The sequence below is a fragment of the Enhydra lutris genome, unplaced genomic scaffold (assembly GCF_002288905.1).
Source record: "Enhydra lutris kenyoni isolate GAN:26980312 unplaced genomic scaffold, ASM228890v2 scaffoldscaffold86, whole genome shotgun sequence".
In the NCBI taxonomy this organism is placed as follows: domain Eukaryota; kingdom Metazoa; phylum Chordata; class Mammalia; order Carnivora; family Mustelidae; genus Enhydra; species Enhydra lutris.
Window position 1 is genome coordinate 5,585,854 of NW_019154170.1, and position 27,976 is coordinate 5,613,829.

Sequence of the window (27,976 nt, forward strand, 5' to 3'; positions counted from 1 at the left end):
CAGACCCCCGGCCCCGCCGCCCGCCTTCCGCAGCCCCCGCTCAGACCACCCCCGGCCGCCCGCCTTCTCCGGCCCCCGCTCAGACCAACCCCCGCCCCGCTCAGACACCCTCCCCCGGCCCCGGCCGCCCTCCCCCGGCTCAGACTCCCGCCCCCGCCCCGGGCCGCCCCTTACTAGGACATGTCCAGCAGCTGGTCCAGGTCCACGCCGCGGTAAGTGAACTTGCGGAACGTGCGCTTCTTCTTCTGCTCCACTTCCGCCTGCGCGGGCCGGGGCGCGGGTCAGAGCTGGGCCCGAGGGCCGGTCCCCCAGCGGCCGCGGAGGTCACCCGGCCCGGCCTTCCCGCGCCATCCCGGCACCCACCGGGCCTACCCCGCGTCCCCATATCCGCCGGCTCCGGAGGCTGCCGCAGCCGAGCGGCCTAACCCCTGCCGGAACGGCGCGGTCAAACCGCGGATGGCGTCAGATGGGCCGAGAACAATCCTGCCAACCCAAAGCACTCACCATCTTGTCAGCTCTCCGGAAAGGACCGCCCTCTCGACGCCTGCGCAGTTATCACGAGGTCGCCCGCGCGCCCCGCCCCCCCGGCCGTCCGCGCGCAAGCACTTCCGCTTTCTGGTTAGAGGAGTGCGCCCTCTGCTGGCCGGAGGGTCGAACGCAGGCTGCGCAGACTGAAGGGACCGCTGTGGTTCTTTGGGGCTCTGACCCCGGGGGCCAGGGCTGGGCCGGCCGCCCGGTGTTTGGGGGACGTGGGGCACATGGTTGCCCCTTTCGAAACCTCATATTCCTACAACGCTACTGCAGCCTAGGTGTGGGGTTCAGCCCCAGCACCGCGCGGGAGCTAGCGCTCCAGTGGGGCGGTGGTCAGTCGGAGGCGAGGAGGAAAGACCGGGGAGGCTGGGGAATGGGATGCGGACTCTGCAGGGTGCCCCAGACGGCGCCCTTGATGGGGACCAGCCAGCCTTCAGCCCAAGAAGTCATGTAACCGCTGTGCCCGCCTAGGTTTCTGTGCGGGTCTAACAGGGACAGCACGCAGGGGACAAGGGGGTGGAGCTTTCACCCCGAGGACCTCAGACGCACTGTGCACCGCCGCCAGAAGGGGAAGCGCCCCAGTGTCCATCCATGGATGAAGGACACACCCGGCGCTGTCCATCCCCACGCAGGAACACGGTCCAGCCTCAGGAAGGGAGGGACCCTCACCCCTGCCACCAAGCAGAGGGACCCCAAGGACATGGGGCTCGGTGAGAGCAACCAGACCCAGAAGGACCCGTCCCGCAGGACCCCACTCCCGGGAGGGCCCCAGAGGAGTCCCGTCGGCACAGAGAGGAGATGGTGGGAGCCGGGGCTGGGGTGGGGATGGGGACAGAGACTCCCTCCGTGTGGGGGGATGGAAGGTTCTGGAATTGGAGGGTGGGGTGTGAGTGTGCTTCATGCCGCTGAGCTGTGTGCTTAAAGATGGTTATGATGGCGAATCTTAATGTTTTGTCAGAATAAAAAACAACACAACCAAACACGGTTGTCGCTAGAGCAACCTCTAAGAAAATAACTCAAAAAAATGTGAAAAAAATCATTAAAAGAATTACAATGGTACACTAGGAAATACTCATTTAATCCAAAAACATGCACAGAAGCATACAGAACCAGGAAGCGGACACACAGCAGACAGAAAACAGGTGGAAGGGCAGTGGGAAGCCCGAGCGCAGGGCACCGACTGAGCAACTGGGATGGAAGAGGAACCAGGCTGGGCGAGACCCATCAGAAGGAGCGAGCAGAGACCCTGGGAGGGACCGGTCAGGTGCCTCAGCCCTGCCCAGTGGACCCCGCGGCCTGTTTCCCTGTGCGACCAGCAGCCACGGAGCCTGGGACCCTTCCTAGCCTCAGGCCAGACTGCTGGGTGGGGTATGGCTGAGACGGGTGGCTTTGTGGGGAGGCGGCGGGCTGGCCTGGCGGGAACAGGAAGCCTGGAAGGAAGCTGGGCCTCCTCAGCCATTTCCACAACCCTGTGGGTAGAGCCCCTTCAACTACCAAATTAGGGGACGTCCCTTCCTGTCCCCTGTGGAGCACAAGCACAGGTTTGGGGACCTGAGGGTGTGCCCTTCGGGACAGGAGGGGGCGTGCCCACACTCACCAGAGCAAGGTGTGTTCCCGGAGCTGGAAATCCCTGCACGGTTTGCATGATGCCCTTTTGCCAGGGAAACTTACCTTTGCAGAGGATGAATTTCACAAAAGAAAGGAGCTAAGGGGGGTCCCTGGGGGGCTCAAGTCTTTCAGCATCTGCCTTTAGCTCAGGTCATGATCCCAGGACCCCTGGAATGGAGCCCCACGTTGGGCTCCCTACTCAGCAGGGAGCCTGCTTCTCCCTCTCCCTCTCCCCTTGCTTGTGCTCTGTTGCTATTTCGGTCACGGTCTCTCTCTAGCAAATAAATAAAATTAAAAAAAAAATTTTTTTTTTAATTCTTGACAGTGGTCTTTAGAATAATAATGGCCTCTAAAGACTGGGATCTGGGACGTGTCTCCTCCCACAGTAGAGGGGAACTTGTCAGGGCCCAGAGCTGGGGGTGACCCTGGATTCCCGGGGGACCCAGCGTCCTCACCAGGTCCTCAACGAGAGGGAGGCAGAGGGCGGGGGTCCCGGAGATGGGCAGACCCCGTGCTGCTGGCAGGGAGGATGGAGGGGTCCATGGGCCAGGAAAAGGCAGGAGCCGGGTCTTCCTGGGGCCCAGGAGACCAGCCCCGCCAGCACCGGCCTTTTAGGACTTCTAGCCCCGAACCATCAGAGAATCAGTAAGTGGTTTAAACCCTAAGCTGGTGGTGGGCTGTAGCAGTGGCCCTCAGGCCCCCACACACTAGAAGGGAAGCTTCACCCATTTTGTTCCTTGCTGATTCCCAGAGCAGCCTCCCCAAAGCGCCCAAGTCCCTCCCACTCTCACAGAAAGGCCAGTGCAGAGCCAAAGTCCTGTGTGCAAGTGAACTCTGACTCCCCTCCCTCGTCGCTGACAGTCACAGCCCCTTCTGTCTGGGGAGAGGGGCAGTTGGGAGATTGGGACGGGAACAGAACATCCAGAACATGGCTGGAAAGGCAGGGCGGACACTTTGCCAGCCAGGCCCTTGTATAGGCAGGGTGGTGGCTGCTGTGGGATGCTGGAGCTTGTCCCACCCACCGCCTGCCCCCAGGCTCTAGCTAGGATGGCCAGGCCCCACCAGGTGCCCCTAGGCGTCCACCTTCAGCTCTAGGGGCTCAGGCCCTTGTGCTGCGTCCTGACGGCCCTCAACTGGGTGTCCCGACACCCAAAACCGTCCACGTCAAAGCCCGGTTTGTGTAAAGGCGAGTGGCCTACCCAAGGCCACAATCCAGGTGTCACTTCCATGGGACAGGGGAGGCCTGGCCAGTCCCCACCCAGATCTGTCCAGGCACCCTTCTCCTGGCACCTAGCAAGCGGCCACTGAGCCCGGGAACCCGGGCCCCCCTTCACACTGCATCTGCAGCCCTAGGCCATCCTAAATCCACACCGGCCACGAGACCGAGACCCTGGGCGCCTGAGATCGGGCCCCGGGCTCCCCACTCGAGCGGGCCGCACATGCCTGAGACCACGGCCGAGGCCGAGGCCGAGGCCCAGTGCAGGTCCTCCCGCGGGGACGCATAGCCGAGAGCAGGGAGGGAACAAAAGGACACAACGTGGGTTTCTAATCCAAACGCACTTGTCTTTATTCAAACCAGGGTCCAACTGGTCAGTGGGGACGCCCTGACACCACGTGCGCGTGAGAGCGGCTGACAAGGCCTCCCTGTCCCTGGTGCAGGGGCGGGCGCGGGGTGGGCGCCTGCAGAGGCTGGGCGGGCGCGGCCCCCACAGCGCACCGGCCAACGGTGCCCGCAGGCCAGTCGACAAAAGCAAGGAAGAAACAAAAAAACAAAACGCGCTCAGTAGACTTCTGTAAGCTCCCAGAGTTTCTGGACCAACGAGCCCCAACCCTCAAAGCCCGGAGGGAGGGGCTGAGAACGCCCCTCACCACCACCAGTGCCGACGGAAACCCTGCTTTTTAAATTAAAAAATAAGCCAGTATACATCGTAGAAAATTTCTCTTAAAAATCTCACAATTTGTAAATGTATATTTTTTCTTTAACATAAAAGTTTACAATATACGGTAAAACAAAAGGCTCAGGAAAATAATTTCAAAAAAAAAAAGGAAGAAAAAGAAACCTGAAGTTTTGAATTAAAGCTGAAGACTTTTTTTTTAAACCCTGTTGTTGAACCAGTGACTTTTTTTTATTGTGCTGATGGGTTAGAGAAAGAAATATATTTAAAAACTTCAGTCCAGACACCCACCGCCGCCTCCAAAAGCCTCTCGCCCCCCTCCCCCCACCATCGAGTCGCTATTTTTCTGCCAAGTTTGTGATTGTCACGAGTTCACAAGTTCTAAATCCTGGGTCTCAGCCGCCCTGACGTCCGCAAGGTGCCGGCCAGCTAGCGTCGGTACGGGTGGAACCCTTGCACGTTGTGGTTCTGACCTCGTCCAAAGCCACTGCCGCCGGCGGGGGGCCCCCCCGAGCCTGGCACCGAGGGGCCCCCGTAGGAGGGGGGCTGCTGGCTGGGGTCTGAGAAGCCCTGTCCGAAGCCAGCCAAGTCCTGTCCGTAACCTGCAGGGAAAAAGCCTGGTGAGCCGGGGCTGGATGGCAGCTCTGAGCCCATGGCTGAGGAGGGGTCCACACCTGCACAGCCCATCCTGCTCCCCCACAGGACCCCGACCAGTCTCCGCACAGAAGGAAAAGCAGCTCAGAGAACCCGAGGACCCCCTGGTCTGTCCCATCCGTCTCCGGCCTCGCCTCCCCACCTGTTCCCAAGGACCCGCGGGCTGGGCCCTGGCGGCCCATCTGAGCCCCTGCAAACCTGAGCTTGGAGACAGAAGAGCGCTTGGCCTGGCTCAGGGGCCGGAGGGCTTGCAGGAAGTTTATTTTTGAGTGGAATGCACGGGAAACGGACACAGCCCCCAGAATCTAAGAAAATGTCAGACTAGCGCCAGGCCTCCCCCATCCCCCGCCAGACCCGAGACAGTCCTCCCTGCAGTTGACCCGAGCCGGCAGTGCCGGCAGAACCGGCGGGGGCGAGCAGAGTGCCCGACGCTGGGCAGGAGTGCCCCGCGGGGAACATGCGGGTGGAGACTGCCAGGGCCGGGCAGGTCCCCCCCCCCCCCCCAAACAGGACCTAGACCCTGCACTGCTGACCTCAAAAGGCACGGGAGGCGCTTCTGGAAAGGGGGCCAGCACCAGACTGCACACCGGGATGCAGGTGTCCTGGGGCCCCGGGGTCCCAGTGTCCCAGCAGAGGGTGTGCGAAGGCACGGGGTGCCTGGGGCCGTGGGGCTGTGGCCAGTCAAGAGCCTCGCCCCGGCAAGGGCCCCATCCCGAGGGCACCGCCGAGTCCACCCCCACCCGGGGCGGCCGCTGCCTGGGTGCAGGCCGAGTGGGGGCCGTGGAGGAGGAGGTGCCACCTACCTAGGCCACATCACTGCTCAGCCTGACCATAAGAGTGTAAACAAAGTATGGGCCCGAAGCCCGACGGGTCTGGAGAATAGGTACCCAGGCCTGGCAAGAGACGAGACCAGGGTGACTACCCCAGGGCAGCCTCAGCAGAGGGGCGGGGCCACGCTGGCGGGCGGCACACCCCCACCCAGGGCTGCTCACGCCCAACACATCCTGCTCCGGGGGTGGGGGGCGGGGGTGGGGCGGGGTGGGCAGACAGGAGACGACCAAGTTGCTTGGGGACCATGGCCAGCCACAGTGCCAGGGGGACAAGACTGCACGATGCTGGGCAGCCGGGAGCGGCCAGCCGGGGACTACATCCAACCTGCAGACACTGCAGCCTAGGGCCAAACAGTCTGAGCGATGACGTGGCACAGGCAGAGCCCCAGACGGGGAACCGTGGGCTAAGGCTGTGGCTCCTGTAGGAGCCCTGGGAGGCCTGGCGACAGGCAGTCCCACCCATGTGGCCCAGCAGAGGTGGCAGGAGACCCGGGACACCTGGCCCAACCCTGTCCTCACGTGAGCTCCTCCCACACAGGCCATAGGTCGCCACCCTATACACCCCGGGCTCAGAAGCACCTCCTCCGTGACGAGCCGCTCGCTCAGGTGAGGCCCACAGTAACAGCCCAGGCAGTGCCTGCCGCCCACCAGAGCCACGAACCCAGGGGGCCCACAGGTGCCCGCCCCGCACTCTGCACTCGGAAGAAAACAAGACAACCAAGGAACAGGGGGTGCCCCGAGAGGCCCTGTGCCATCCTCCTAGGGGCCCTGTCACAGCTTCGGGTTCCTAAACCCACGGGCCCTGGAACACCGGCTGCACGATCAGTGTTTTTCTAAGGCTAGTTCCCTAGCCAAAACCCGAGAAACCAAAACCTGCTCGAGTTCACTCTGCTTGGCCCTGCATGACAAGCCCCTGCCGAGCGGGGCCCCAGCGACATTCACACTGGCAGGGAGGAAGGCCGGAGGTGGGGGGAGCGGGGGTCGGGGGAGGAAGGCCAGAGGGGGCGGGGCCAGGCCCCGGGGCCCCAGGCCTCACCTGCAGGTCTCCTACTCACCGTACTGACTATAGGGGAAGTCCGGTTGGGCCGTTGGAGGCTTGCTCATGTCTGGGGCGGCCTGAGACGGAGGCGGAGGGAAAGCCAGAGGTGCTGCCCCTGGAGTAGCAGGTGGAGGAGGGACCCCTGGCGGGGCGAACTGATCCGGTGGGGGAGGTGGAGGCCCGTAGCCGAAGCCTGTGAACAGGAGAGACAGACACAGACACAGCCCAGCCTATCGCAGCTGCCCACACTACTTCCTGCCGAGACCCACTGAGCGGCCGGGCCTTGAGGATGTCCCTAGGGTGGGCCTGGGGCGGCCTGTCGAGCCCCCAATAGCCAGTGTTAGGCAGGGACCCCACGGGCAGTGGTGTGAAAAGGACAAAACCCACCTGCCAGACACAGCGCCGGCTCCACACAGCCTCCCACTCCGTCCCGCGGCTCCACAGCCCATTTCTATCCACCCGCCTTCTGGTTAGAACCAGACACGGTTCAGGCCAGCGAGACACACACCTCTGCCATGAGGGCCCACATGGCCATCCTGTGGCCTGACCCAAGCCAGGGCACACTCTGACAGAACCCGCACTCCTAAGCCCTCCCCAGCAAGACTGTGGGACCAGTAAGGCCGGCCGTGCGGCACACGGCAGTACAGCCACCGGCCACGGTGCACAGGCGAGGGCTTCCCGTCACGGCCGAGGACCCAGCCGCCAGGTGGGTGCCCCAGCATGGAGCTGAGCACAGACCAGAGCTCCTGACGCTCAAGCCCCTCTCTGAGGAGTCACAACATCAGGTCCAGATGCCCCAGCAAGGGGGCACACTTCCCTCTCGCGACCGCTGTGCCACCCACACGACCCTCCGAGCAAAGGGACCAGGACAGGCAGCAGCCCAGCCGCGTGCCCCAAGCAAGTGCCAGGCATAGGCTGCAGGGGTGCATCTCTTGGGGGGCCCCCAGCCCGGCTCCAGGGGCCCACAGAACTTACTGAACTGTGGGGGGGCACCATAGCCCTGTGGGAAGCCCTGAGGAGGGGGGAACCCTCCGGGAGGGGTGGACACGATGTACGAGGTGAATGGTGGGGGCGGCGGGGGCGCTCCTCTCCCTGCGGGCGGCGGTCCGTAGCCACCTGGAACACAGGACGCAGAAGGGAGTGAGGGGAAGGGCAAGGCGCACAGCTCCCGCCGCCCAGGCCCCCCGGGGGGCCCACCCCGCTGCAGATTCCGTTCTCTCTGGGGCCCACAGATAAGGACTTACCAATTGCCTGTCCTGCTGGAACCCACATTCCTAAACAGGAAAACAAAGAGGGTGGTGGGTGTCCTGTCCACGACCCAGATGAGCAGCTGACCCACCCCCAGCGGCACTCGCTCTGCTGGCAAAGCCCTCTCGGAAACACCCTCCAGGGCCCGGCATCCTGCCGTACTGCGGGCACAGGAGGACGTCCCAGCCTCGAGGAAGGTATCCGAGGAGACACCTGGCAAAGGGCTGCCACTCGCATTCCACTTCTCCAAGGGAAGCCTCTCCCGAACAGCCCTGTCGGTCAGGCGGCCCCAGCTCTTCAACAGAGCCCGTCAGAAAGGGTGAAGGGAACACCCACAGACGAGGGGCCCAGAAGCACGGATGGGACCTCAGGCTGGGTGGTGGGAGCCCCGGGCCGGCTACCAGCCGAGTGCTAGTGGGCAAGAGCTTCTGGTCTCAGTGACTGATCTCCTATGGCTGTATCTGGGTTTCCCCCACCAACAAAGACTTTATTTGATAGCAATTGAGCACAAGCAGGGGGAGCGTCAGAGGCAGAGGGAGAAGCAGGCTTCCCGCTGAGCAGGGAGCCCAACGTGGGACTCGATTCCACGGCCCCAGGATCATGACCTGAGCTGAAGGCAGACACTTAACCGACTGAGCCACTCAGGCACCCCTGGCTGTTTTATTTTGGGGGGAAAAAAAAAAGTTTTTAAAAAGACAATCTGTAAGCTTTGGCTGGTGCAGGGTTGGGGGCGGGCCAGGTGCCCATGGGTGCGGACACACAGCCCTAGCCTTCTTTGGCTCCTCCCTGGACACTGTTTCTAAAGGAGGCAGAGGCTATCAGATCCTGTCCTGGGGGCCCTGGGAACCTCAGCTCTTCTGCCAGGCTGACCTTAAACCATCCTGCTGACCCTTCACAGAGGCCCTGACGGCCCAGCTAGCTTCGGCCCAGAGCCCAGGGAGCAGGAGAAGATTCAGAGGGTCCAAGAGGCGGGACCCTGTGCTTGCTTCCAGCCAGGCCAAAGCCTCAGTCTCCCTCAAAGCATCTTCTGAGCCTCTGAGATGGCCAGGCCAGGCCCACCTCCCACTCTATCCTCACTGAGAACAGTTTGCCACCGGCTCACTGTCAGGGGAAGAGACGGCTGCCGTAGTGCGGCAGCTGCTGGGGGCGAAGGTGGCAGGGATGGATTCCCTGAGCCACCAGGGCCTCTCACTGCCCCCTCAGACCTGTGCGGCCCTCCTCCATGGCATGGCCTGTGAGGCAAAGACACTCACCCAGCCCAGCGGGTCACAGGAAGAGAAAGCCATCTGCCCAAACCACAGGTGGGGAAACTGGCTGTGACCCAAGCACACCGCCAAGGGTCACAGCACGCTCAAGGTGGAGGTGAGGACACAGAAACTGGCCCCTTCCTCATCTGTGAGCAGGCTGGACAGTGTCCCTCTGGGGCTTGCCGGAAGGTCTGGGTGGTAACAGGTACCCAGCACGGAGCTCTGTGCAGCGGCCCTGGGGCCAGACAGGGAGGGGCCCCGCCACTGCCTTCATCTGTCCGTCAGAGGCTTGTGCGCCTGTCCAGTCGGCTCGTCCCCCCTCTGCGGTGAGTCTGCTACGCCTCCGGCTCAGGACCCTGGCCTGCACGCAGGTCTTCCTGAAGGGGCTGCCTGGGGGCAGGACCCGGTCTAGGTGCCGGAGCCTTACCTTGCGGGCCGTATCCTTGCTGCCACGTGGGTGGGGGCTGGCCTGCCCAGCCATTGGCAGCACTGGGCACGACCCGACTGCCCCACTGGCTGGCACCTGGCTGTCCCGGCGCTTGGCTTTTGCTGTCCCGTGGCTCAGCCCGTTTAACTTCCACCTAGACAAATGAAGCTCTGGTTTAGGGAGATGCCAAGGGTCCTGGACCCCCTTCCCTTCAGACACACCCTCAAATAACTTACGACTACACTTAGCATCTTATGACTTAAAACTAAATACTTAACTATAAACCTTATTTAGGCCAGTATTTTTTTCTTTAAAAATTTATAGTTTTTTTTTTTCTCTTTTCTTTTTTGCTTAAAACATGTTTCTCAGGTACAACAGGTGCAACCGTAAGCCGTGTAAGCCCTGCCCGCTGCAGAGCATGGGCTGAAGGCCAAGGACCCTCAAGAGCTTTGTGGGACAAGGGTCTTTCAGTCAAGGTGGAAGGACAACTTTCTCCTTCGATGGCCTCATCACCCCAGGGACACAGAGCCCAGGACGGACCGAACCATCACAGCCTCTTCCCAGGTCTCTCCAGGGCCCCAGAGTGGCCGGAGCCGGACACTATCCGAGCTCCGTAGGGGAGGATGGACCTCGGCTGGGAGGAGCCAGGACGACTGACTCACGGGCCCCTCCAGAGTCCCCCCACCCTGCCTGGGCTTTAAGCTCATACCTGAGAAACACAGTTGGTTTACTTAGGTTTTTTATTTAAAATGTCTAATGGAAGATAAAGACTTACCTTCCCCAGGCTAACGCTTAAAGAATCTCAATTAACTCAAAATAATGTCAGAGGGAATGGATGTGATAAAGAGAATCTTACATTACATCTAACAAAAAAAGTAAACAAACATGCAATAAAATGGACATTTGAATCAGTAAGCAATCTTCATACTGTGTTAGGTCGGCAGCCCTGGACCCTTCCTCTTTTGGACGCTGTCAGGAGCCGCAGCCCCGGGGACGGGCGCAGCGGGAGTGAGTGAGCGCTCCCCACTGGCACTGAGTGCTGTGGCCCCCAGCAGCAGCCCCCCACCCACCGCAGGGTTTAGATGCGGGCAGATTGACAGTCCGAGGTCCCCCAATTACAAGGCTGCCTCAGCATCTGCATCTCCAATTTTTTTTCTTTAGTGATAAATTTTAACGAGAAGGAAGAGACAGTAAATCCACTCGGAGTCATCCTTGGGGTCTCACAGGCTGGTGCGCTAAGCATTATGTATTCCAAATTCCAACAGTTCTACTCGGGGCCCCTTCCTGCTGGAGAACAAACAGGAGGTGGGACAGAGGCACAAAGACCCCACCTTCCTGATGCCCCAAGGACACCCCATGGACAGGAACAAGATCCCCCTTAGCTCAAGGCCACGTGGCAGCAGGACCAAGGAGCCCTCAAAGAACTCCAACGAACGAGTCCACATACTCTCCTTAAGGGAATCTGGTTTCCGCTTACAAAGCAAAAGCAAGGCAGCCCTTGCACGTTTCCCCCCACTAATTCTTACCCTCTTCCTATCAGGACATGGATGCAGCCACTGGCACTCTGGTTTTAATGAGAAGTGGGACCAGGCCCTTTAGGGAGGTGAACCCCACCGAGGACCCAAGGGGCTGACATGCCTCGCCCGCCAGTGAAGGTCAGGCATCGGGAAGAGGGCGAGGCCGGGGGCTGCTGCCGGAGGCCAGGTTCTCTCGCGTGTGCGCCTTACTTTAGAAGCTGAGCCCCACACTGAGGAGCCATCTCAGTCCCCACTCTGTGCTCCGTGCGGACCAGACTCAGACACCGATGCGTCCTACAAAACCGGGGTGGGGCCGGCCGCCTGGAGATGGAAGTAGGTCCGTGTGCTTAGCAGCCTTTCTGCCCCTAGAGCAGGACCAGGCCTCCTCCAAGTTTTCAGTGTCACAGTACCTTGAAGTACTGACCGTGGACTCCTTTGAACCAGTGTTCGTAACTAGCATGCGTCCCTGAAACCTGCCCGCTAATTTTAAACTAAAAGCTTCAATGAGCGTGGGAGCGAGATTTGTGTGTGCTACTTAATCAGGTTCAAACGGAATTAAGCCTGCAACCAAACCTCAGGCACCTCTATGTAAAAATAGCTCCACGCGGCCTTGTTTACCGCATGCAGAGAGCGGGCTGTGGGGCTGGGCCGGGAGCACCAGAGAGGCAGGAAGCTCGTGGTGCCTCAGTCCCTCCACAGGACCGTAACGACAAAAATGGGCCGACTCTCGTCCCAGGGGCGGGGCAGGGCGGCGGGAATAAGGAAATGCCTGCCGCCCTGCGAGGCGACCGTGGGGACCGCTGGGGTGGGGGGGGGGGGGGCTGTACAAGGGCAGAGACAGGAATCCTGCACAAACAGGGGCCCGAAGCCTCTCGCTAACTCTCAGAGACCCCACATTGCAGGCCCTCTCCCAGCGATCTGTTTTAGAGGGGACTCCCCCCGAGCCCCGGGGGCCCTGGGAGAGGAGGAGCGGGCGTGGGCTGAGCCTGCCCGCCGCCGCGGCAGCAACACAGTATGAAGATGAAACCAGAGGTCACTTGACCGCACGGAGTTAAGTACTACCGAGAGCATGTGGCTGCGGCCGGAGTTCCACAGTAAGTGACCCAAGTAAAGGAAAACCAATCCTTCAGGATGTTTACGTCTCTTTCAGTTTGACATGGACCCTGTTGTCACAGGTCCACTGGCCACCGCACGGCACGGGGTGGCAGGCAATTGGAATGTGGGACAGACATCTGAAGGAGTGGTCACTGAAACCAAGCCTGAGGCAACCTGCAATTTCACTGGAGGCCAGCCCAGGGGGCCCCCGCAGACCGTGCCCCTCGGCTGGGGGGCCACCGCCACCCCCCCCCAAACCAGTCCCAGTGGATCCAGAGCGAGGGGCTCCGGGAGCAGCGCCGGCGGGACGGGAGACGCCACGCCACAGGCAGGAGCCCTCGGGCAGGACGGGGCCCCCGTGCTTCCGCAGGAGCAGGGCCCGAGCCCACCTAGCCCTATGTCCCAGGCCCTTTTTCTGCTCAGGAATTGTATTTTCCAGTGAAATCCCTAAGTTGCCTAAAACTTGGTTTGGTCTTAAGGTAAAATAAAACTACAACTACACACTTTTTTGCCCATGATGTCGTGAAAATGCATGTTGACAGCCTGGTCCACTGATTGTTCGTCCTCGAAAGTAATAAATCCAAAACCTAGCCAACGACGAAGAGTGAATCAAGGTAGCAGGGCGTTGTGACACAAAACAGGGTGATGAACAGTATCAGGGCCGGGCCGAGGGGGCGCCCAAGGGTTTCAGGGAAGCAAGTGTGTGCGGCTGCAGGGCGGGGCCCGAGCCTGCGGTGGAGCCAGGGGCTCCCCGTGGAGACACGCTGGGAACCGGGGGGGGCTGGCCTCTGAGGGAGGCGCAGCCCGGGCAGGAGAGAGGCCTGGTGCGTGGAGCCGCCAGAGCGCTCTGGAGGGGGCCGCGGCGCACCCCTGCGCGCAGGGCAGCAGCCGCGAGCTCCGCCTCCGTGAGATGAGGTATGTGCCGTGGGTGCGCGGCTGCTTTTCTGAAACCCGAGAGTCTCCCCCTCGGCTTGCAATTCGCTTTGCGACTAGGTCTGACGGCAGCCGTATTCATGGTTCTAGCGCGCCGACCAGACTGCGGTGTCTACAGTTCGTGCCTCACTAAGCTTAGCCAACGCCGTTGGATAAGCCCAAGGAGTCCCGTCCGAGTCACACACGTATGCATACAGGTGTCTACCTCACGGACCTACGCACAAGGTACACAGAGATACAGGCCACAACGGGTTCCAGCAGGTCAAACTCTGCTGGCAGCAGCGAGAGCAAGAGGCACTATGTCGTCAGAAAGAGAATTTTCAAGGGAAAAAAATTTAGCGTTTCCCAAACACAAGGAAGTGGCAGTATAAACGAAGTTTGGTCGGTCCGGGTGAGAGTGGCCGCCCGGCTACGTGGCGTGTCTGGTCCTCAGTCCGCTGCACTGTCTCCCCGGGGCCCGACTGACTAAGCATGAGGTGGCGCGCGGCAGGCAGCTGCCGGCAGAGCCGGGGACGAGGGCGGCTGCGGGGAAGGGCCAAAGGGGGCACGGGGTGCTGGCGGGGGCGGCACAGCGGACCCTCCCCGGCCAACGGCCGGAGCCTGGGCTGGGCCTGCGCCCGCCAGGGCCTCCAAGGGCTGCGGGGCCGGAGCGGGCAGGGATGGGGCATCGATTGGGAAGGGGCGGCCAAGCCCGAGGCCTCTCAGCTGCGGGACAGGGACGCTGGGGCTGCAGCCACCAGGCTGTGGCGGGGGAGGGGGGGGCTGCAGGCACAACATGGGGCGGGGGGGAAGAGACAGCTCAGAAACCAGGGGATGCCAGACTAGCAGGGAGGGACACCCAGGACTCTGGAGGCATGACGTGTCCCTGCACGCGCCGTGTGTCTGAGCGTGACTACGCACGTGCCCACACGAGAATCTGCACACGGCGTGAGGACAGGGGTGGAGTCACGGCTGCGGAACGATGATGGCAAGACACACGGAAGGAGACAGTAGCGGGAGCCGGGGTGGGGGTGGTTGCCAGAGAGGAAGGTGGGAGGTAAGCAAAGGCAGTGGCCAGGGTGAGGGGCGAGGTGAGGGCTTCACTGTCCCCAGCAAGACACACGCAGAACCCTCGGGACAAGGACAGGGACACTGTCTCAGGTCAGCCGAGAGGGAGGAGGGAGGCAGAGGCCTGGAAAAGACCTGGGAAGGGGAGAAAGCAGGATGACCTCTCTGGGACGCCCCTCTAGCCCACGGGGGGTTCCTGCCATCACTCCCCCCACTGCTGGCCTCGTGTTCGCAGGGACCCTCAGAGCCCGATGTGGAGGACATTGTGAGCTCCCACAGGAACGTGGGCCCCAAGGTCAAGCCCAAAGCGCTCTCCCCGCCAGCTCCTCCTGTCTGCACCCCCAGCCCACAGCGGCTCGGCGTGCTCCCCGGGCCCAGGGCGAGGCCTCAGGGCGCCGACTGGGGGGAGTGTGAGTCTAAGAGCAGCCCTCAGGACCCCCACGCCCTGAAGTTTCACGAGACCGGAGGCGAATGGTGGAACACGACATGGGTAATGAACGGCACGTTAGAAAGTTAACATTTTCTCCAAGTGCAGGAGTGAGTGTCTGCAGCCGCAGGGCTCGCGCGGTCCGTTACAGCGCGAGAGGCGGTGAGTCTCGGGTGGGGAGCCCCGGGGCGGGGCGTCTAGGGACGCATCTGTCTGTCAAGAGACGACATCACCACTGAGGGAGCGGCCAGAAACACACTGAAACTTCGTTTACACCCCACTGGAGCGAAGCCCGCTCCGTCCTCTGACTGCGGGACTGGCCTGTACCTGTGTGACATAATTTAGCACCTGGAGAAGAGAAATCTAAAGAGATATCGTTAATCACAAACAATTCACAGAGAGAAAAGGAAAAACAACTTACTTAACGTTACTGTACTTTACTACGAGACACTTAAGTACGTCACTAAGCATGTATGTCTACGTTAAAGTTAAGCTAAGACTTAACAGCTTAATCGACATGGAGTGCAGATACGTCACTTATCATGGAGGGAGAGAAGGATGAAGTTCAAATGGCAAACTATTCTCCAGCATGGCGGGCGCACGCGGCGGCGGCGCCGGCTCTGCGCGCGCGGGGGCCTCCGACGGGGCTGGGGCAGAGGCTGCGCGGCGCCCGGACGCCAGGCCGGCTCGCGCAGCCGGTCCCCAAGCGGCGGATGAACCCAAACAGACGGGCGGGCACAAGCAGCAGCAGCCCCAAAAATAAAATTGCAAAAATAGTAGTAATAAACAATAATAATAAAAAAGGGCACGAAAATCGGGTGCCTGCTGTCCCAGCCCCACAAACCAGCTGGGACGTGCGGGCGCGGGCAGCTCCCGGAAGCTCCCAGGGACGCCTGAGGCGGCTCCTCACTCTCCTCCCGCTGCCCACGGTCTTAGGGGAACAAGAAACAAGAAAAACAGGAAAAAAGCATGGGATGGATAAGAAAGTCCACGTTCAAGCCGAGCTGGGGCAGACCTAGCCTGACGCCGCGGAATGAGACCTGCCTGGGCAGGGCTCCAAGTGGGACGCGGCCCGGAGTGTCAAGGGCACCATCTGAGAAACGCAGCAACCTCTCAGTGCGCGTTTAAAAACAGAAGCCATACTGAAATTCACGTCAGCTTGCAAAAACTTCAAAAGGACGAGCCAAAAAAACCCGGGGACGTCTGACCTTGGCAAGCAGACAGGCTGGGGCTGCACAGGAAGGGCCTACGTTTGAGTCGTGTCTCCGAATCACCCTTCTCTGTGGCAAGCTCGCTACCACCACCACCTAATTGTGAAATAGTTTGCCATCTGAAGGGGAAGGTCAAGGACAAACTCCATCTCTTTTACCTCGAGGCCTCTGCTTCTCTGCGTCGTAGATCATAACCACTTCTGTGACCTGCAAGAGAGACGGGTGTTCGAGAACCCGGGCGCCACGGGCAGGCACGAGCACATCCGGCTGCCACAAGACTCCCGAAGCAAAGGACCGCTGGGGACATCTCCAGATGTTCCCCAGGGAGGCCCCAAGACAAGAGGCCGGACTCCTGGGGTTTGATGCCTGAGACTCAGGGGACCCGAAGGAGGCCAAGGAGCCAAGGGGAGGCCAGGGGACCCGAAGGAGGCTGCTTGTGCCCCGAGTGCTCATGGGGAGGCACGTGGACACCCAAGGCCCCGGCCCCACGCTCCAGCCGCAGGACCACAGGGCGCCCTTCCATTCTCAGACAAAAACCAAGGCCTGGATGGCGGGACAGGACCCAGAGCTGTGGTGCTCGGCCGCACGTTCTGAGACCATCCCGCTGCCCAGCACTCGGCTGGGCACTCCCCAACAGGGGTCCGCCCAGCCAGCAGCCCTCTCCCCGGGGCCCCTGGCTCACCGAGCGCCCTTTGGCACATGCTCCGGCCCAGGTCCTCAGCATACTCGGGCACCACCCCTGACAAGCAAGTGGCAGTGACGCAATAGGGCTGTCCCACCATCGGGGGTGTGGCCCAGTGGGAGCCTGGGGAGACCCTGTGCCTTTGCCTCAGCTGACTGGACGACCCCCGCACGAGCCTGCTTGCTAGCCCCGTCTTCTGCCTGCCCTACTAGAACTGAGTCTCCTGGAGGAGCCCAGTTAACTCTAAACCCCGTAAGATTCTGAACGATCTCAGCCTCTTCCAGAAACAACCAGCCCTGGGAGGAGGTCCGCCGCCGCTGAGGCAGCGCTGCTCAGGTGACAGACACCTAGCCAGGGAGTGCCAGGCCGGCTCCCTTTAGGCCGCCGGTCCTGGGCTAGGAGACTCCTCACCTTCCCACCCGTGCGCCCCCACCCCACAAAACACGGCAGACTGGTTCCCACAGTCGGGCCAAACCCTGCTTCTCCCTGACGCTACCGAGCGCGCCCCACCATGACGCTCACAACCTATGAGAGGGCCTTCCAGATCGGCCTGGCAAGCTTCCATTGGCCTGAAAAAGCAGTAAATGCTCCCCCGGGCTCTGGCTTGTTCTGGGGGAGACACAGGCCCAGAGGACAGAGCTGCCAGGTTCCACCTCCAGGGACACCGGGCTCCACCGCTCCCGCCCGGACCCGCCATGCTCTGGGGCAGGGACAACTCACCACTCCAAATTTCTTGAAGTATTCCCTGAGCTCTGTCTCACCACAATTGTGAGGAATCCCACCGACAAATATTTTATTTGATTTACTGTTATCGCTCCTGGGTCCTTTCTGCTGTTTTAAGAAGGAAACGATCGTTAGTCGGTGTGGGGAAACCTCATGACGCTCCCCATGGTGAGGCCGTGGCGCGCGTCGCACTGGTCTTCAGACCCCGCCCAAAGCCAGACCGAAGCCCTCCAAAAACCAGCCAAAGAGGATCAGCGAACTGTCCTAACCCTTCTTCCGCCTTCCTCTGAGACCTGCGGCAGAGCGAGTGGCGGGTCCCGTGGCGAGTTCCAAGTCACAACAGCAAGAGCAGGAAGCTCTACCGTCCCCGAGGAAGGGCTGAGCGGGGTGGCTGGCACGATGGAGACCAGCAGTTTTCTGGGGCTAACTGAAGAGGACGACGGGTGGTTCCCCGCACCTCGCCTGACCCCGGTGACCCCACCCTCTGCAGGGAGGGCCTCGCACCTTGGAGGCGAACACTTGCCCGAGCTCGTCCCTTGTGGATAGAGGAGGCCCAGAACCTTGGCTCCTGCTCCCAGAACGCCGCCTCCCCCAACCCCTCGCACCGTTTTTCCTGTCTAGGGCACCCAGGCACAGTAGTCCCAACGGCCCTGGACCAACGCCAAGGGAGTCTGGGGCAGGCGAGGGTCTCCAGGTGCACTTAGGGCTCGAACTCCATCAAGTGTCTGCTTCGTCTCGGCAAGGCTGCCAAGAGACTCAAGGACATGAGGAACCAAAGAGAATCTGAATGCGGCCGTGATTCCAGTCTGAAGAGCAGAGCCATGGAAGCCGCTGAGAATGACCCCAGAGCCACAAGGGCCCCCATGTGGACACAGCAGGCGCTGGGAGCCGCGGCCCACACTCCTGTGTGAGCACGTGGTTTCAGGAGATACCTGCTCCAGCACTCAGGAGTGAGAGACCCAGACAGAGATGGGACAGAACAGAGATGACTGGGAAAATGTTAACAATTGATGGGTCTTGGCCATGTGGTAAGGTGTTTGATGTACTACTTTGTGATTTTTCCAAACTTCCCAAAAAGTTTCCCAATAGAAAATTGGGAAAATAAGAACTATTTCAAGGGTCTGAAGTCCCTGTCTTCCAGCAGCAGTTGGATCTTGCTAGAAATGCAGGTTCTCGGGTCCTGGCCCAGACACGCCGACCAGACGTCTGCCCTGCCTGCTGCCCAGCTGTGGCCAGGCCCCTCTGCCGGGACAATGGAGTCCTGGAGGACGGTCTTCTCCGAGATCTACTGGGTTGGGGAAGGGGAGGGACAGGTGATGGTGGACAGAGGAAGGGTCTGCTCCAACAGAACCAGCATCAGGGGCCACACAGCTCCCAGAGAGCCCTGCGGAGCCCCCACACCGGTGGCTTCTGACCAGCTGTTCCAAGCAGCAGGCTCTCAGACACGGCCGACTGGGCCCTGGCCCCGAGCCGCAGCGCCCAGACGAGAGCGGCCAGCAAGCAGAAAGGAGCAGGAGTCCAGGGGCTGTGCTAACACTGCCCCCTCCCAGGGCAGGGTGGGAGCCACCAGGGAGGAGAAAATGGAACTCCTGATCGCAAACAGGTGTGGGAGGCCTTTTTCTTGTTTCCAAGGTAGACTAGGAAGAATATTCTTGGCTACAAAGTAAAACACACACCCACTGGATAGAGTCAAGCGACCGTGTGCCGCTCCAGCAGCAAAGTGCCCCGCTGCCCTCGAGGGCCACGGGCAGAACCCCAGGTGGGTTCAGACGCCGCCCTGCCCAGCCCAGCCTTACCCATCCTTCCTTGGGCCGCGTCCTCTCTGGCTGCATCCCTCGAGGCGTGCACGGCTTCGGGTCAATCTGCAGAAGTTTCAAAGGCGTCAGCTGTGACTACGAAGCCACTTTCCCTAGAAGAGGCGTCCGCACAGCAAACAAGCCCATGATCCCAGTCACTTCACCCCAAATCCAGGCCCTACTGCCCCCTCCAGCCCTCTGAGCCCGCCCTGCTAACCCGCTCCCTCACGGGCACACCCACCAGGCCCAGCAGCAGAGGCTGGCTGACGGGGCAGCACGTGGCAGGGGCGGAGGGACGGGGGAAGTGGACTCCAGGGAGGGCCACTTACGTTTCGGCCGTCTAGTGTGTGTGGTCTGCTGGCCAGCACCGTCCCCACACAGTTTGGGTCTTTAAATTTGACAAACCCAAAGCCTCGCGACTGGTTGGTGGTTTTATCTTTCATGATCACACAGTCTACAACTTCTCCATATTGGGAAAAGTAGCTGCGCAGAGTCTCTGCTCGGAGATTGGGACAAAAACACAAACACACACACCGGAGTGTTAAGCACTGGCCCCCCGCTGGTGCGCCAAGCACACAGGCATACACGCTCCCAGTTCTGCAGCCTGACCTGGAAAGTGTGGAACCAGCCCCTTGTCGACTGGCTCAGCAGATGACTGGGGAGGAGGGGGAAGGGGAAGCCGGTCCAGGACAGGAGACCCACAGGAAAGGACGGGGCTCCGGACACGGACACATCATGTCTTCCCATGGAGTAGAACGGGTGCAAATGACCACGGCAGCGGCCGAAGACATCAGGAAAAGGGAAGTGTAAGGGACTGCTCAGTGACCACCGGGAGTGCCAGTTCCCACAAGCTGCTTCCTCCTGAGCCTGAGCTCAGGGACGGCGCCAGCAAGCCCCCAAGCCTCCACGCCCCACACAGCAGCAGTCCCCCGCCCTCCATAGCCCCCCCAACTCCGCCGACACATGAGGACGGCTCCGGGTCAGGTGCCCCCCACCCCCTGGGATCCAAGACAACGGTAAGTCAAGAATCAAGGAAAACAAGCAAAACCCCAAATCAACAGCGAGACGCATTCACACGACTTGAGGACCAAGGTCATCAGCCTGTCTGCGGGGCCTGGCACGCAGCCGTCCACGCCACCTACCTTGGGTGGTGCTCCAGTCAAGACCGCCCACGAAGAGCTTCCTGTAATTCAACAAGAAAACGCTCAGGGTCAAAACAGTTCTCACCTCCACCGTGCCGGCCATCTGCCCTAAGGCAGGACTCCTGCCCACCCCCCACCGCCGAAGTGGGGCAGAGATGCTGCCTTGTGTCAAGGTCACGGCAATGACATATGCCCCCCTCAACCATCGCTCAGCCTCGGCAGCCACAGACACAAAACCCGACACCAAGATTTGCCAAGATGGTGGCGAGGGAGTGTTACAACACATAAGCAAAGACATGTCAGGGCGCCTGGGGGGCTCAGTTGGTTGAGCGACTGCCTTCATCTCAGGTCATGATCCCGGACTTCCAGGATCGAGTCCCATATCGGGCTCCCAGCTCCTTGGGGAGTCCACTTCTCCCTCTGACCTTCTCCTCTCTCATGCTCTCTCTCACTCATTCTCTCTCAAATAAATAAATAAATAAATAAATCTCTTTAAAAAATAAAAATAAAAATAAATAAATAAATAAGAAAACGACATGTCAGAGCCACACATGCTTGCTGGGCAAACCAGTGGGAAAACGAGACCTTGTGAAATGGACCAACAGGAGCCCCCAAACCACAGGGGCCTCTGGGCGGGTCCACAGGGCACACTGCCCCAGCACTCTTGCAAATCGTGTGGACTTAGGAGTCAAGGTCTAAAGGCACCTGCGACAAACAGACTGACCAGGGGACGGGATGCTCTAGGGTAAAGTGTCAGGTACCTTCCATGTGGTCACAAGTAAGGACCCACTAATCACTGGACGGTCCCTGGAGCCCCAGACTCGGCACCAGAGCCCAGTCCCACATCTCCCACCCCAGGGCAGCTGGGGCTGTCCTTTCAGGCAGACACACGAGAACTTTCCAGAGGAACCCCACTGTTGCCCCAGCTGCCAACCCGCCTCTCTTCTGCACAGGACACCTCTCGGGCAGCTCCAGACACGCACAGCCCTTCCACTCCCCCCTGCCCCTGGGGAGGGGCTCCACACCCACAGGCCACAGGGCAGCATCCACCTGCCCCCCGCCCCTGGACTGGCTGGGCCTGAAGTGAACCGAGGCACCGGCATAGGAAGGAGACGGTCCATGCGCTGGGGCTATTCCAGCCCTCACTGCGGCCAAGCTCACCTGCGTCTCCAATAGGTACAGGCCCCTCACACATCACTCAGGCCACCCACAACCTGGGAGGTGGCCGTGACAGCAGAGGTGGGGGAAGGGGCCACGAGCACTGTCACACACAGAGGGGGACCCAGATGCTAACCGGCAAGGGCTTCAGACGCCAGCACATGGTCGAGGGTCCGTCCCCGTCTGAGACTTAGGGTCCCGCGGTCCCCTTGTCTGGAGCCGACCACACCACACTCAGCCTGAAGACAAAAAGACCCCCGCAGGCCGCCGAGGAACAGGGGGGCCTGTCCTCCACCCCGGGGACAGACCCCTTCGAGGCAGCCAGCGCACCTGCCACCCCCGCTGCATCTGGAGACTCGAGCTTCAGCGTGCCAGCCCCTGGCAGGGTGCCTCCCGCAGGCAGCAGGACTGCTGGGGCCTCGCTCCCAGGGCCTTCTGAATTCAGTGTGTGAGAAACACTGGCCCCACCACCGGAGAGACAGCCACGGCCATCCTCACAAGGGCCACAGACAGGCCACGGCACAGTGGACCGGGCTGAGGAGGAGTGGGACAGGTACCCCCGGCCGAGGCCACACTCGTGGGGCTGTGCGGGCCGCAAGGCCGCTCTGTGAGGACGGGCTCCCAGAACGTGCTGATCAAGCAGCAGACGGAAGCTTACGTTTGGGGCTTATTAGCTGAAACTCGTGTCTCCCACGCACCCCTCAAAATCAGGCCAGGCTTCCCCCTGCCTGCAAACAATCCCTGGGGAGAGGGGGCCCCCCGCGGCCAGCCAGGGCGCTGCCCCAGCACGCTGGGCCTCAGGCCCCGCCCGCCCTCGCAGGGCCGGGCACCCAGCGGAGGCGAAGGCAGCAGATGACTGAAGGCCCCGGGGCTGGCTGGCGCCGCGAGGAGCTGCCAGCTTGCCCACTCCTTACCCACAGGAAAGGAGCGGGTTTGCCGTGGAAAAGCAGATTCATGAAGGACACAGACACCCCCAGCCTTCTCAAGCACCGAAACCTGATTCACTGAGACAAACACCAGCGCCCATCTAGCCTGCCCCCCACCAAACAGAAGGCCGCACGCAGGCACCCTCCCAAGCAACCCAGTCCTCCAGCCCCGCCCACCTACGGACGAAGGAACTCGTCGGGCCAGTCCAGGTTCCACCCCTCACGGAAATGCCAAAATCTGGCACCAAGGAGAAAAGACCAGACACACCACCGAACTCTGCCCCACGGACTGGCAGTGAGAAGCCGGCAGCCCTGCGCCCTCGTTTGTCCGTCGTGCTGCACGGACTTCAGAGAAGGCTCCAGGTCTCAGAAGAGAGCACACACCCAAGCGTCCGCATGAAGGCTCCCGGGGCTCCCGTCACTCCCTGCTACATCCCACGAGTGGCACCCACCGCATGGGAGGGGCACCTGCCGCAGGGGGACCGCAGCGCTGAGCTGGCGGGGAAAGAGAACCTGGCTTCTCCGATCACTATTTCGCTCCGTCCCACAAGTCTGAAGTTACGGAAAGTCCTCGGCTAGGAGAGATCTTCACGACCGAGGAACAGCAGGCTCGCCCTGGCCCTGGCCCTGGGCTCTCTGAGCTGCACACTCGGGGCACCTTCACAGCGGCTCCCCCGTCTGTCGGGGACAGCGAGCACCCCAAGCCTCCAGGCGGCACCCGACTAGCTGCTGTTCCTGTTCCCAGCTCCTCTGCTCCCCCTCCAAGGGCGGACTTCCCCCAGGGGAACGCGCAGGAGCCACAAGGTTCCCGGGGTCCTGGGAGGCCACCTCTGAGCCCCAGCACGGAGCCCCAACTCTGAGCCCCAGAGACTACAGGGCCTCCGGCAGGACTATCTGGAAGCAGCTCCGTCGCGACCCAGGCAGCAAAACCGCGGGCAGTCACTGCAGACGCGTGGGCAAGCCTGGCACAGGGCGGGGGAATGCACAGCCAGCCAGCAGCCCTGCAGCGGCCCAGACGGACCCGCGGTACGCCGCGCACATCTCAGGCCTGGACAGGACTCTGCGGACTAAGGGCCCAGCTGACCACAGGCATCCCACCCCAGCCCTTCCCTGCTCTTGAGGGTACAACAGTCACTACTCAGCTGAAGCTGAGAGTCACGGGCCCCCCCACAGTTCCCAAACCCCACAAACCACCACGGGGACCTCCTGGCTCCATCAGGCCCCGCCAGGTGACCCAGAGTCAGGCAATGGGCAATGCTACTACCAGGAGGGCCCGGGAGAGGTGGCTCCCAGGGCCCGCGCCGACAGGAGGTGCTGGTGACCCCTCTTGGAAGGGGCTCTGCACAAGCGCTTGGTGGCACCAGCTCTGCTTAACCCACCGGCCCCCCACCCGCCAGGCTGGAAACCCCCGTGGAGGACGGTGCCGCTCCCGCTCCGCGCACCTCAGGGCAGCCCCATGGTGCTCAGGCCAGGAAGCAGACCTTCAGCGGCCTCCCTGGCCCCAGCCAGCCACTGCGGCTCCGCCCCCTCCCAGGGGGCAGGCAGGCTTCAGAAAGCGCCACCTTGCCTGGGAGGCAGCGGCAGGGCACGGCTTGGCTCCGGAGGCCAAGAAGCCGAGAGCCTGGGCCGGGCGCGGCCGCTCCGCCTACGGCTCTTCTGCCTGACGTGCGCAGCGCAGAGCCTAGTCTGCACAGTCCTGCCCCTCCAGGGAGGTCGCCCGGGACCGGGTCTCCCTAAGTATATGCTTGTCTGCCCAGGGAAGGCAGCAGCTCTGGAGCGAGGGACACAACACGGGCCCGGCAGCCACCCCACAGCAGCAGACACCAAGTCCTGGGGCTCAGGCCCTGCCCGCAGCAGCTCAGCCTACCCTCCTGCCGGCAAAGGAGCTCGCCCCCTCCCAGACCACTGTGGGGGGCCAGTCAAGTGACGCCTGCAAGAGAAAACCCCAGGACGCCCTGGTGCCTGGCGTAAACTCCCGACACCCTCAGCCTCCCCCTGTGAGGCCCTGCACCTGCCCTCCCCCAGGCAGGACCAGTGTCCCCCAGCAGCACTCCCTGGTACTGGGCAAAAGCCTCAGTCAAACAAGGGAGGAGCGGCTGCCAGCAGAGGAGGCACGTCACCCGGTGAAAGTGCTCGACCCATGGCCAGCACCGGAGACAGAAGTAGTCACCCAGAGCACCTCCCAACGTCACGGTCAACATTACAGGCTCCAAACTCATTCCCACTAGAGCACACAAACCTGAAGCCCGGGAGCAGGCAGCAGGGACGCCCCGGGGACCCAGCTGAAAAGAGCAGATGGGACGAAACAGGTGTCTCATCTGTCAGAGGATACTGGGGAGTGTCTGGGGGCACAACTGGGGGTGCTCCTAGCACCGGGCGGGCCTCGGGGATGCTGCTCAGCCCCACAGTTCCCGGGACGCCCCGAATGTCAGCACTGCTGGGGACTATCCAAACTGCAGAAGAGCAGCATCTTTACCTTTGACCCCTGGAAGTCTCCATCACCCTCTCCACGGCAAGAAGACAACCTCCTCCGCAGTCAGGACCTCTCTGAACCCAACCATCAGGACCCCTTCCACCTCCCGGGCACTCAGAGAAAACAGACATTTATTTACCCAGTCCCCACTCTTCCAGGCCCCGGCCTCTGGCCTCACCCTACTCGCACGGCAGCCGGGGCCGGCTGGGCTGCTGGGAACGTGGGGGGGGGGGCAGGCTGCCAGCTTTCCGAGTTTCCAGCTCCAGCAGCCCTGGGTTCCCGCCACCTCCCGGCACCTGCTCTCACAGGGACACGCGTGCTGCTGCTTTCTCTCCACGGAGCCCACCTTCCCCCGGGACTCTTCCCTCGATGGCGTCCGGCTGGCCCTGCCTTACTGGCAGCACACACACCCGATAACACCTCTCTCAGCATCTCAACACACGCCAGTGGCCCCGGAGGCAGGTGGCACAGGATGCCTCGGTCCTAACGGGAACCACCCCCCTGCCCCCTCCCCCACGGCACTGCACACACCCGCAAGAGGCCCCCCCCAGAGACCAGGGGTCTGGACCTCTATAGGGCTTGTGCCGGCACCAGAGCCTAAGCCGGAATTGAGAGACCCTTCCAAGTCGCCCTTCTAATATCATGGCACAGGAAAGAAGACAGAATGCCCTCCCCCCCGCCCCAGCAAGGTGAGTGCCTGTCCCCCCTGGTTTCTGGCCCCAAGGGAGGTTATCAGCATGTCACACATCTGCCACATGGGGCCCCACGTGACCCTGCTGCTCCTATCAGCTCTCTGCCCTCCAGACCCAGCCCTCCCTCTGCTCTGGCTGATCTGTGACAATCGGAACGATGGAAACGCTAACTAAAACCACCAGTCTCAGCCAACTTCCTCTCTCCCGCCACACTTCCCGGGGACCGCTGAGACGGCTTTGGTACAGCCCAGACTCGGTGACGCTCTTCCCTGGAAGACTCAAACGCAGGAGGACAATCCCCCACTGGACAGCACCCCACGCGTCCACACGCTTCCTGAGGCACTGCCCCTGCACCCACACATGCGGCTCCTGTTAGAGAGAGGGGAGCAGCCCTTCCCGCCTGTGAAACGCTCCCTCGGGAGTCACTCGGATGAGGCTGACCACAGACCCAACAAGGGGGACCGGAGATGAAGGGGCATGTCGTCAGAGATCATTCAGACCTGTCACGGCCCGCTAACACCTCCCATCACCTGGATCTGAGCACCACACTCGCTCCCACGCGGTAGCCGCCCACAGTCGGCAACCCCGTTCTGCTCACAGGAAACGGAGCCCAGCGAGGTCACCGTACTGTCCGAGGACAGCCAAGCAGAGCACGGAGATCAAAGTGGACCCTGGACTCCCACATCAACGGACCAGAAACAAGGATCCTGTACAAAACAGAAACTGGTCAATAGTTTTTAGCAACAGATTTCTACCCGCAAAGCAATTCAAAGTTTCTGGACACCTGACATTGACGACGTTAGGGGTCCAGCGATGCGGGCGGATGTGCAAGCTTGGGGAGGGGAATGTGGCCAGCCAGGGTACGGGACCCACTACTAGCTCCACGGCGTCCTCAGGCTGCCTCTGCAGACCCAGGCTTGGATCCCTGCAGCACACCTCGGGGGTCTCCAGGCCCCCTTCCCTCCTGAGCTTCGTCTGCTCTCCCTGCCGAGAGAAAGGCAGTGCAACGCCGCCGGAAGACCCCAGCCTGGGCGCTACATGGATGCGCTCTGGAAGGCCAGCGCCGCCAGGATGCAGCAGGCCGGCGAACTCACCGACAGACTCTGCCTCACTTCTGGAGCCCTTTCTCCCTATACCCTGGTTTCCTGTCAGAAGTGCCGCGACTTTTCACCACGTAACACAAAAACACCGCCTCCCAGTCTCCAGACACGCTCTTTAAAGCAAACCAGGCTAGGAGTTCGGGGTCCTGCTCCGGGTGCCCTCCGTGTGCGGTTTGGGAAGGAGGAGCCCACAGAAGGCATTTTATGTGCACAGGGGTAACCGGGAGCTGGGGGCCCTGGGAGGCCAGTCATCCCCCACGAGCCATCAAGCACCTGAGCGCACGGAGAAGCATACACAAGGCCACAGAACCCCAGCCCCAAACTGCACGGAAAAACGGAATCATAAATCCCCGCCGGGGGCACAGGGCCGCGCTCTGCAAAGAAAACCTGACCACGCCCCTCAACCAAGGCAGAAACGGATTTCCGAGCCCCTGGAGGACCCCCCGCTCACACCTCGAGCTCCAACCGCGCGGACGCAGCGAGACCTCCGCTGTGGTCAAGGGGCCCAGGTCCGCCCAGCAGGTACCTTCCCCCTTTCTTTCCAAAACGCCTGCTAGGGGCCGGCGGGCGCCGAGCCGGAAGGGGCTCCAGCTGCAGACCCCGGGCAGATGGTCGGGGCGCCCAGCGCTAGGCTGCGGCCCGGGGGCCGGGCCCACGTGACGGTGGCCCTGGCTCCGGGTCCGCGCACCTTCCTTGTTCTTCGCACCCCGGGAGGGGCTCAGAGCGGCCTCGGGGCGAGCCGCCGCCCGCGGGGAAGAAGTTGCGCGGCGGCACAGCCGGCAGGGCCGAGGCCGGGACCGCCACGTGCGCCGCCCCGCCAAGTTGGTGCGCGGGCTGGGGGGAGTCCCGGGGGCCCCGGTGAAGCCCGGCACCCAGGCGGCCGGGGCGCCCCACGACCCCTGCCTGCCGTTCTAGTACCCCCCCCCCGCGGGAAGTCCACTCGCCGAGGGGCACACGGCGTCCCAGAGCCCCCCCGGCTCCCTTTCCCGGTCCTCCTCGCGCAGGAGGCGGCGGCGGTCCCCCCGGACCCTCCCAGGCTCCGCTCGAGGTTCCCCCGCCACAAACCCGGCGCGGGGGCGGACAACACGGCCCGGGACTCCAGGCTCCCCGCTGCCCCGACGGGGGAGCCGGGTGCGGCGGCGACGGGGACGCCCTGACCGCCCCCCCCCATAGTCCGGCACCCGGGTCGGCTGCCCCCCCCCGGCCCTCCCAGAGCCGCCCCGGCCAGGAAGCGGCGGGACGCCGGACTCCCGGGCTCCCTCCCGCTCGCCGCCCCCCGGCCCCGGCGGTGGTCCCCGGCCCCCCAGGCCGTCGGCCCCAGCGCGGCCCGCCGGCGTGACCTTGACGGGGGCCGGGGCGGCGTCTGGGCGGCGGCGGCGCAGGCCGGCGCGTCCTCACCCGATCTCGTCGGCGCCCGAGTTGTTCATGGCGGCGGCGCTCGGCGTCCCGGGCCCCCTGGCTCGCTCCCGCCTCCGGAAGGTCACCGGCCCCGGCGCCCTCCCCACAGCCGCGGCCCGGATCTGCGCAACGGCGGCGGCCGCGCTGCCTCCTCCCCTCAGCGCCAACGGTCACCGC

The 27,976-nt window shown here is 62.3% G+C and overlaps 2 protein-coding genes across 9 annotated transcripts in view; both read right to left on the reverse strand.

The window, feature by feature from the left end:
* LOC111161726 (ribosomal protein S15) overlaps window positions 1–551 on the reverse strand; it is a 1,257-nt gene extending 706 nt beyond the window's left edge. The window contains exons 1-2 of the mRNA XM_022525605.1: window positions 505–551; window positions 175–260 (exon numbers count right to left, since the gene is read on the reverse strand). Of these exons, the coding sequence (XP_022381313.1) occupies window positions 175–260; window positions 505–507 (89 nt within the window). The 5' untranslated portion in view covers window positions 508–551. The remainder of the gene's footprint in view (window positions 1–174; window positions 261–504) is intronic.
* A 3,130-nt stretch (window positions 552–3,681) lies between these two features.
* On the reverse strand, window positions 3,682–27,961 carry LOC111161693 (DAZ associated protein 1). 8 transcript variants are annotated; one of them, XM_022525518.1, is made up of 13 exons: window positions 27,800–27,961; window positions 20,053–20,093; window positions 19,240–19,406; window positions 18,911–18,976; window positions 17,112–17,222; window positions 15,868–15,916; window positions 12,596–12,678; window positions 9,480–9,633; window positions 7,802–7,831; window positions 7,533–7,673; window positions 6,574–6,750; window positions 5,492–5,581; window positions 4,604–4,636 (listed from the first exon to the last, which is right to left on the reverse strand). In XM_022525518.1, the coding sequence occupies exons 1-12, from the start codon at window positions 27,826–27,828 to the stop codon at window positions 5,502–5,504; spliced, it is 1,128 nt and encodes a 375-aa protein (XP_022381226.1). In that variant the 5' UTR covers window positions 27,829–27,961; the 3' UTR covers window positions 4,604–4,636; window positions 5,492–5,501. The 8 variants fall into 8 exon arrangements, with proteins under 8 accessions (XP_022381222.1, XP_022381224.1, XP_022381221.1 ...); XM_022525514.1 differs by lacking the exon at window positions 5,492–5,581 and having other exon boundaries at window positions 3,682–4,636; window positions 17,112–17,219; XM_022525516.1 differs by lacking the exon at window positions 5,492–5,581 and having other exon boundaries at window positions 3,682–4,651; window positions 17,112–17,219.
* Between the last annotated feature and the right edge of the window lie 15 nt (window positions 27,962–27,976).